Genomic DNA, 9,803 nt, shown 5'->3' with positions numbered 1-9,803 from the left:
AAAGTTAAGCAAATTGACTACATCTTTGTGGCATTTAATGAAAACCCAATAGGTACTAGGCCAGTGGTTAAAGTTTGGTCTAAGAAGGGTGAGGTATTGGAGCAGCAATCACCCAAAGGATGCACAGCTGAAAGTCTCATGGAAGCATGTATTCAGCTGGGGTATCATATCTCATGGGAGAAATCCTCCTTGTTTTTTGAGGATGAGAGATGGGCATTGATTAATGATCTACTGAATAGGATTTAATTGTATAATCAAATCTATAAACAGATGTAAAGTTTTCTAGATATTTTGTTGTAAAGGGGGTTTTGATTAATATGTACAAGCTTGAAATCCCCTTATGCCCCATTAAAATATTGTTATTTTAATAAAACACTTTGCATTAATCATCATGACTAATGACTTACAATATTTTCTCCTTAGTTGTTTCTCTGGCATTTAATCATTAGCGAAAATGAATGAAAAAAGATTTTGTTTTTAGCTTTCAATCATCTCTTTTAGAACCCGTGCTTCGCCCGTCTTTTGAGGCTTCCAAAATCAAATTCTACCCGAACCTACTCAAACCTCCTCCTCCTCTTCCGAAACCTCCAAATTCTTGTCACGTGGTAGCTTTGTGAAACTCTTCCTTGAGATGATATAAAGAGATATAGAGAAGAGAAGAGAAGAGATAACTATTGATAATTTAAAAAAAAAATGGATGATATAGTGGAATTTTCAAGGTTTTCAACATTTGAATGGGCTCTAAGCTAAGCGAACCTATCTTTTTTAGGATCTTGATTGTTGATAGTGCCAATGACAATCTAGGATAGAATCTAACTCGATAGAATGCCCGTATGCAGTTAAAGCTACAATTTCAAGGAAAATGAAAATCCTGTATGCAAAATTGGTAGAAACGGTTAAAATTGTGAAGAAGGAGAAGTAATTAAAAGAGAGGTGTGCAAGCTAATTAATTATAAACTTACTCTAAATGGCAGGGAGACGTTGAGGGAAAAGCAAAAAGCATTCATTAATTTAATCTCTTTTTGGATTCTGGTGTCAGATTCTCTTTTAAATCGGGTGTGCGCCATCGTCAGCATCATCATCATTGCCCAGCCTACCAGTCCCGAGGATCCCATGTATTTTGTTAACAGTTAGAGAGAGAGAGAGAGAGAGAGAGAGAGAGAGTGTGTGTGTGTGTGTGTGTGTGTGTGTGAGAGAGAGAGAGAGAGAGAGTGTGAGAGAGATGTTTCATGGAAAACAAGCCGGCTCCAGGTGGGTGCTTGTTGGAACTTGGAACTTTGTAATGCTTTATGCTTTCCTGCTTTTTTTTTTTTTTTTTGCTTTTCTGCACATCGCCTTTTTACACAGCTTTGGCTTTGATAAGCCAAAAATGGCCAGCTTGAGGGGTCCCCCCACCTTTCAAAGCTTTCCTTGTCATGTTTTCCCGGGCATTGATTCATGTGCGCTGTCAAAATCCAACCAATTTGACAAGCCACCAAACAACAATCTATCATCTATGCTCTCTGTAAGGCTCCCTTTTGGGGAAAAAAAAAAGTACATGTTTTTGTTGAATTAGAAAAACTCGCCGATGGCTGAACTTCTTTGCCCTAGATCTCTGCAACAATTGAGGCCTTACCCAGTTGCACAGATTAGTCTCCAATCACGCCCCTAATCTGTGAAAGTGGGCCCTAATCAGACAAGGAAATGTAGTGCTCATTTGCTCCTAAATTGGGTTTTGCGTTTTGATCAGATTTCTAATGGGCTATGGAGATGTAAGGAGCTCACATCGAGCTCTTTCTTCTGTGAAACTGAACCATAATCAGCTCCCCCGATTCTGAACTCAGGCTCCGTAATCTTTCCAACCGCACTCTAGTCAGCTTCATGCCCTAATGTACTGCCCAATTAGGCATTGCTGAGGTGGCTTGTGTGAAATTAGGCTCTGCCCAATTGTTAAAATTTGCCCATTAAGGCTTCAATCAGCCCATTTCCTGTTAGTAACCAGCTTGAGATGATATGCTGTACAGCGTTTGAGATATTCTGTAGTGCAAAAGGTCTGATTAGTCTTGCTACAGAGAGAGTAATTAGATGATTTGGGTATTAATATCGGGATAAGTGTATAATTAGATCTGGGTATGCAAACCTTGACTCAGTACTGCTGCAGCAATGAGATAAATTTGGTCTGCAGTTAGTCTTTGTGCACCAATGCAATGGGTTTAATGCCCAAATCCTAATTAGTCTAATCAAGATTTGCAGATGGGCACACTGGTGAAACAATATCCGGAGCAGGTGCCGAAAAAGCTGGTGGGGGGCGGTGGAAACGCCTACCCATTACCATGCAAGCTGCTTGCTGTTGAGGTAGCAGAGCATCATCATCATCATTACCATGGGGGAGGCAGCCCCAATTCTGTGATAAGAGACCATGCAGCATCAGGCAATGCTAACTACTACTACTCATCATCATCTTCTGGCAGTGTAGAGCGCGCCTCCTTGACGAATTCGCAGCAGCAGGCTCCACCGCCACCACACATCACCGACAGGCACATAGCGCGTCACGGCAAGTCCAAGTTGATGCCCCCCCAACATCATCATTTTAAGGTGTGTTTTCGAGGCTCTTGCATTGAGCAGAAGTTGGTTTTGGTCTGAAAAAGAGTCATATCCGTGGTCTAAACTGAGCACAAGGTCATTTCTAGCCCATAATATATTAGATGGCCTGGTATTCGACAGGCAAGACTGCCCGTCAATCCTTATCCCACAGTTGGGATGGCCTCCTCTTCTAATGGATAGGGTATGTGTGAAGGATCTCAGCAGAGTGTCTCTGCCAGGCACAATTGCTCAACCATTTTCGTCCCCAACAGCTGAGATGGGCCTCTTCTAATGTGTAGAGATGTGTATGAAAGACTGCTTCTTTCAGCAAAACTGAGCAGAAGGGCCTTTTACCACCATTGGATGAGTTGGATGGGGGCCAGGGCTTCAACAGGCATGATTGCCCAACCAGGTGGGCCTCTTCTAATGGAGAGAAATGTATGAAAGAACAATTTTTTTTTTTGGCAAAACTGAGCAGAAGGTCATTACATAGGGCCTTTTACACATCATTTCCGTGCCATCATTGGATAAGCTGGGGTTTTTGATGGGGGAATCGACCGACCATGCTTATTCCACAGTTGAAATGATAGACCTCTTCTGATGGGTGGTGATGTGTACGAAGGAACTTAAGGGATTTTATTGGCCTGCCCCTTTGAAAGGAGATATCACACCCCCATCCCCCACGGTCGAGGAATCTTCCTTGTTCTGTCTGATGTGTGGGGGAGATGTCTGCATAGACACTTAAGTATGCTTCTTATGGGTGATACGTCTATGAAGGCCCAAATTATGCTGCCACTGAGGTGAGAGCTCAAGTGGTAAAGGTGCTTGTCTAGAACCAGGAGGTCTTAAAAACCCCACAAGGTGCTTCCTCTGTGGCATCACCTATGGGTGGATCGGGTAGGGAGGCACCTATGGGCAGTGAAAAATGATAACTATGGGAGGAGGATCTTGGGCCTAAGGCAAAGGCCCCAATTACGCTATATTAATTTTAAGGTTAAAGGTTGAGTATTTGATTTCTAGGGTTGAAATGGTGGGCATGGCTACATCGTTGTGCAGGAAAGCTCAGCTCTTCAGCAGATGATTGAAAGCAATACAGCAACAACCATGAATACAACCATAGATCTCAACATGGCACACTTGGACAACGGCCAAGATGGTACCCACCAATCTCACCCTTTCATGCTTATGTCCTTACTTTTTTCTGCACAAATATGGAGAGGGATCATACACTACGCGCAGGTAGCCCCAATGTAGGCAGTTATGAGGGCATATACACAGTGTATTCAAGGGTTTGGAGGTACACATGCCTATGCATGCTTAGAGTGATGTTGTGCTTTTGCAGGACCTCACCTGACCTTGCTTGACATACATCGTGATCTCTTAGCACAAAACAAGTCAGCAGTGAAACCATCCTTTTTACAACAGCAGCAGCTTGTTTCTACTACACGCTCCTTCGCAACAAGCAAATCTTTTGACCCTAATGTAAACCATGCATCCAAAGGCCTTCCATCAACTTCGGAAGCTAATGATGCAGCTGATTGTACTGCTGCAAAGTTGCCACAATACCAGTCAACCCCTCTCAACTCCTTAATAAACACGTTGATGCAGCAATATCAGCCCTCTTTTGTGGCTGAAGATGGCAAGAAAACTAGGCTTCAAAGCATCAACGAGGTGTCGGCAGCAGATGGGCAGAATGGCAGTGGCGGCATTGGCAGCAACGGCCTGACTAAGCCCAAGTTAATCACCTCTAAGTGGGATGAAGCAGAGAAATGGATGAACACGAAGCTCAAGCCCCCTCCTACTTATAATGGCTCATCCCATAATCTACCCTTGTTCAAATTGGGCCATAATGACCACACATTCCCCATGGCAAGTGTAGAGCAAGAGAGCTTCTCTTTGCAGCCTTCTTACAACAAGGTCCACCTTAGCTCTTTTGAGTTCCAACCCTGCCATTTCCAAACAGATGCTGATATGTGGGATAAAAGCCTTCTGAAGAATGAGGTTGAGAAGCTAACAAATGCAGTGAACTGTGCACAGGCTTGCTTGGAGAGGATACAGCTCACACCTACATCAAGAAACACCCCTACTACTCCAATGAGCCCTTTTCTAGCACCGGGTGTGTTTAGAAACACGGTGCTTATGGATCCAACGATGGCACAGAATGCAATCAGGAGTAATGCTCAAGTGGACGCATTGATGGTGGCAAAAGGTGCATTGGGAAGCGCTCATGTCCCAACTGCTCGCACAAGCAATGCTGAGCTTTTTCGTGGTCCATTGATGGTGGCCAATGAGCTCTATGCATCAAAGATCACTGCAAATCAAGAATCACAGAAGGAGCACTTCTATGTGCAAATGCCTGCTAAGAATGGGCAAGGGCCATCATCAACCAACTACATGAAGGACGCATTTACGGAGATAACTCCATCGGTTTCACATAGAGACATGGGAACGCAGGTGACACCATGGGGAAGCTCGCGGAACTCAAGCCAGTCGCTCAGTCCACACAGAGTGGCAGCAACGTCCCCCACAAGGCACAACACGCCCACTAAGGTTCCCATTTCCACTAGCACCAATGTGGGCAGGATGAATCCAACGGAGGTGGAGAGGTGTCACAGGGCTAAGCTTGAGTTGCAAGGGCTATCTGTGGGGGATCAAGTGCAGGGATCTCATGGTAAGAGCTTTGATTCTAACTGGAGCTCTAGGGAAGAGGAGGAACAGGATATTGGCAAGGGCCTAAGACACCTTGACTTAGAGGACCTCAAGCAAGATGTCATGGAGGCTAGGGCCAGTGCCTGGGAAGAAGCTACAAGATTGAAGTTGCTTGCCAGGTAACCGAATCCCCCCCCCCAACACATATACACACACACACATAAATGTTTGTGTGTATATACACATGTATATATTATATATGTAGGTGTGTGTATTCATACATATATTTGTGTGTGTGTGTGTGTGTGTGTGTGTGTGTGTGTGTGTGTGTGCACGCATGTGCGCACATGTATGTATGTATGCATATATATACATGTGTATATACGTATGTCTGTGTGTATATGTATGTATGTATATATATATATGCATATATGTGAGAGTGTGTGTGTGTGTGTGTATAATATAATATAATATATATATAATACACACACTGTGTGTTCCAATATTGTTTTGGTTGACAAAATAAGCTACTTCTTAAATTTTGCATGACAATTACAATGATAAGAGCCATTTCTAAGTAGGTATGAACGTGAGGAGACAAAGATACGAACTTGGGAGGACCGTAAGGCTGCCAAAGCTGAGGCTGAGTTGAAGAAGCTGGAGGTGAATAAAATGACTCATTTTCCTGTATTATGGTTTACATGCACACAGATACACATATATGTTCATGTATAAACACAAAGAGAGTATTCTAGTAAGTAGGTATCATAAGCATATAGATATAGAGTGTGTGTGTGTGTGTGTGTGTGTGTGTGTGTGGTGTGTTTGGGGGGGGGGGTGATGGGGTGATGGGGGTTGGGTGTGAAGTTATTTACAAAGAGAGAGAGCTGACTTGATATTTTACATATTGACTTGGTTTTATTTTGTAAAAGATAGAGTGAGTTTTTGTGATTAAGTAGATGGACTTGATCATCAAGTGGATGAATTGATGGTTTGTTGTGGACTAGTAGATGAAGTTGGAGAAGAAGAGAATGCAAACAACTGAGAAGATAGCTAGCAAGCTGGATGCTGCACATAGGAGAGCTGAGGAGCTAAGGGCAGCTGCCAAGGCCCATAGACTAGAGGCCATGGAGAAGACATGTGACCGCGCCAATCAGATGCGTCAACAAGCCAACTACATCCATGCTAGCCATCCCTTGTGTGCATGCTTCAATGGTTCCATGTAGAAACACTTGAGTTCATAACCATAACATTTGCTCAATCATATAGGCCTCTCATTTGTCCACTCATTCCTTTATCATTGAACATGCTGTATAGAAATTTTTAGTGAGTTAATGTAGAAATGTGTCTAATACCATGAGTTGAAAAAAACATTAACAATCTTATTCTTATTGCTCATGCTCTGCATACAGTTGTCCAATAGTCTAAATTTATTGACACTATCAAGGTAGAGTGATTGTCACTAGCACAACACAACTGGCTTCAAGGTAGAAATGTCATTATTTAAGATATCACCATTAATAAAACAAGATTGAAATGCAGAAAACAGACTTTCGGTGCTTGTAGAAAGCCTTCTTGGTTGATAAGGAAGGTACACACACACACAGTTGTCTTGATACACACACACACACAGTTGTCTTGATACTTTGTAACCTCAAACATCTTCATATTCCTCCTCCCTACTCCTTTGAAGGGAAAAACATTTTCAAATCCTTACTACCATTTGTAGTCTTTATAAGTAAATATTAGAGACACAAGATGTGTCTTTTTTTGTTTCAAGCTATGAACAGGAGGGGCTCAGTGCCCTTTTTGAACTATTTTTTGAGCAAAACATTTTCAAATCTCTGCTACAATGTAGTTTTTACAAGTAAATATTATAGGCATAAGATGTGTCTTTTTTTTGTTCAAGATATGAAGTGTAAGGTTTTAGTGTCCTTTATGATGTGTTTTTTGACCACAGAGTACATCAATGCACAACTGCATTATTGGTTGAACATCTCACAAACAGTGGAAGCAGGTGAGATTCTAGACTTGAGGGTTCTATCTTATGGATGCTAGAGATAGGAATTTGAATCCTTACCACCATTTGTAGTCTCTACAAATAAATATTATAGGCACAAGATGTGTCTTTTTTTATTTCAAGTTGTGAACTAGAGGGGTTGTAAATCTCTCTCCCTACCCTCAAGGATGCTAGATATTTGGTACTATTATATTGTAAGACTATGTACTAATGCCATGGGCACTTTTGTCCCACTTGATTTTTCTCCATGGCTATCTAGGTGTGAACGGGCAGCACTTTAGGGTTAGCTAGTATATAAGCAACCTCATCCTTAGTTTAGGATTGCTGCTCATTTGTACTTTCTCTTTGTACTTGTAGAGAGCTTCATGTCTCTCTTTTGAGCTTGCCAACAATCTATCTCACACTCTACACCTCTGTGTTCTTGCCTTTGAGCATGGTGTGTTTGTGAATCTAGCTCCATTCTGTGTGAGCTAACAGTGGTTTCAGAGCAAAGCTTTCCAAAGTTAGTTTTCTAGTTTTCTCTACACTGAGTTCAAGCTTTCCATAGCTTGGTTTTTGGTTTCCATCAGGTGGCTTGCAGCTCCTATAAAGATTTGGTGTTTTTTCTTTGAGCTTCCATTGAAGCTCTCTGCTCTTGATAGTGGTTCACTACTTCTAATACTGAAAGAGACGATTCAACTCTGTTCCTTTAGCTAACGCTAGTTGGTTCACATTAGCTAACAATGGTAGCTATATCCAATTCTTCATATGATTCAGCATATAGTGGCCAAAATTGTAGTAGTTGAATCGTCTGCTAGTCACTAGTGCAGTTGTCTAAACGATTCAATAGCCTGTGAATCACCACTTCATTATATAGTATTGAAAAGATTGGGTGAGGAGAGGGAGGTTTATCTCTTGCAAGTACACACAAACTCACACAACAATAAGACACACTCAAAGATGGAACGTAGAAATCTTCTTGTTGTTGTTGCTCTTAAAAAAGGTTTACAAAAGATAAGTGAAAACCAACATAAGTACTGGAGTACTATGTACAAGCGGTCCATAATGTGAACATGCTAAGTAGGTGAGCTAGCAAGATAAGTATGCCATAACTTGGTTGAATGTAGTCCAGCTGTAGAATCATTAGTAAAGATTTGTCGTGTCAGCTACTACCAAACGCGCAAGTGGTCCATAATGTAAACATGCTAAGTACGTGAGTTGGCAAGATCAGTATGCTATAACTTGGTTGGACTAGGTAGGTGTAGTCCAGCTGTAGTATCATTTGTGAAGATCGTTCATGTCAGCTACTACCTAGCACACCAGTGGTATAAAAGTGGAACGGTCACCTAGACACATCATGAGTGTTAGCTCGTGTTGAGCTTGATATCTCATCACTTCCCCTCAAGCTCAATTCCATCTCCAAGAATCTAAGCATAGTGCAGAATCTGCGAAGCTTCTCTGCTCCAACGACCTTGGTGGAACGTTCACCTAGGCACGTTGATGGCTTCAAGAGATACCGCCTCTATAGCTCCATCCAAAGCACACCACTATGGGAGGAGAGTATTACAAGCACCACAGCCCAGCAAAAACAACACTAGAAGGCACCAGTGCACCCAACTAACATCCCCTGGTCCTCATTGCCTCAATGGGATACTTCAATACCCTCCCAACCTCCCTATTCAGTATGGCAGTCTGCTCAAAATGTGCTCTAGTGTCAGCACTCACCTCCAATGTCTCTAATCTATCCACCAAAAGTCTCTCCTGGCCACAACTGACCCCCAACTGACTAGAACAGCTTCCAATTGCCACAGAATTGGCCAATAACTGCCTCCAAATTCCTCTCTTTGATTCCTATCAAAAATATGATCTCCAGAGTCCTAAAGTCTCCTCCATTCCAATTGCCACAGAATTGGCCAATAACTGCCTCCAAATTCCTCTCTTTGTTTCTTGTCAGAAATCTGCTCTCCAGAGTCCTAAAGTCTCCTCCATCGTCTGCTAGCTTCAAATCCCTGTCGTCCTAAAACCTCTTAGAACTAAGCAGTTGCCCTTAGTTGACCTCTTGCTGACAGTATACTCTCCTGGCTACCCCAGACAAGTTACATTCTCACTGTCACCTGCCTCTGAATTTGAGTGGCTTTCCCCAGTCCAAAATTGATCCTCTAGTGTCCTCCACGATCCTCCAGTGTCACGAACCAGATAAACACGATCCCTCGACCTTCTTGGATGTCAATGAACCAGATAAACACGATCCCTCGACCTTCTTGGATGTCCTGCCGACCTTCTTCCGATCTTTCCTTCACCTTCCTCTTGTAGAGTTTTGCCTCAGAATTCTGCCACAGAACTGTCTGTCTCCAAAGTCTACAACAAATCTAAAACTTCCTAAAATGTGCTCCTATACTCACAGCTACCTCCAAATGAACTGTTTCCAGTCAAATAGCCAACCTCACCTGGCTAACGTAGACTCTCACTCCTTTAAGTCAGCTAACACCACAGGAGCCACAAAACACTTAAACAAAACCAGAACCAAGCCCCAGAAACTCTCAGCTGACCACTAGTGTCAGACTGTTGCCACAAAAACCTGTAAGACACCCAA

At 42.6% G+C, this 9,803-nt stretch overlaps 1 protein-coding gene across 3 annotated transcripts; it reads left to right on the top strand.

Moving 5' to 3' along the window:
- The first annotated feature begins 1,493 nt into the window (after positions 1 to 1,493).
- On the top strand, positions 1,494 to 6,607 carry LOC147613283 (uncharacterized). Of its 3 annotated transcripts, none has more exons than XM_086782562.1 (5): positions 1,494 to 2,574; positions 3,619 to 3,718; positions 3,905 to 5,390; positions 5,793 to 5,874; positions 6,222 to 6,607. In XM_086782562.1, exons 1-5 carry the CDS (start codon positions 2,233 to 2,235, stop codon positions 6,435 to 6,437), a joined length of 2,226 nt encoding a protein of 741 aa, XP_086638688.1. In that variant the 5' UTR covers positions 1,494 to 2,232; the 3' UTR covers positions 6,438 to 6,607. The 3 variants fall into 3 exon arrangements, with proteins under 3 accessions (XP_086638688.1, XP_086638689.1, XP_086638690.1); XM_086782563.1 differs by having other exon boundaries at positions 1,520 to 2,574; positions 6,219 to 6,607; XM_086782564.1 differs by lacking the exon at positions 1,494 to 2,574 and adding an exon at positions 2,877 to 2,974.
- Positions 6,608 to 9,803: the final 3,196 nt, after the last annotated feature.

The sequence above is a fragment of the Cibotium barometz genome, chromosome 44 (genome assembly GCF_041138505.1).
Source record: "Cibotium barometz isolate CiBa-2024 chromosome 44, ASM4113850v1, whole genome shotgun sequence".
NCBI lineage: Eukaryota > Viridiplantae > Streptophyta > Polypodiopsida > Cyatheales > Cibotiaceae > Cibotium > Cibotium barometz.
This window is presented reverse-complemented; position numbering and strand designations above follow the sequence as displayed.

What these genes read in the sequence shown, in the direction of transcription:
- LOC147613283 (XM_086782562.1), top strand. Translation starts at nt 2,233, where the DNA reads ATGGGCACACTGGTGAAACAATATCCGGAGCAGGTGCCGAAAAAGCTG. An exon ending in CTTGGACAACGGCCAAGATG is followed by an intron (nt 3,719 to 3,904) that starts GTACCCACCAAT and finishes GTGCTTTTGCAG; the next exon opens with GACCTCACCTGACCTTGCTT. An exon ending in AGATTGAAGTTGCTTGCCAG is followed by an intron (nt 5,391 to 5,792) that starts GTAACCGAATCC and finishes ATTTCTAAGTAG; the next exon opens with GTATGAACGTGAGGAGACAA.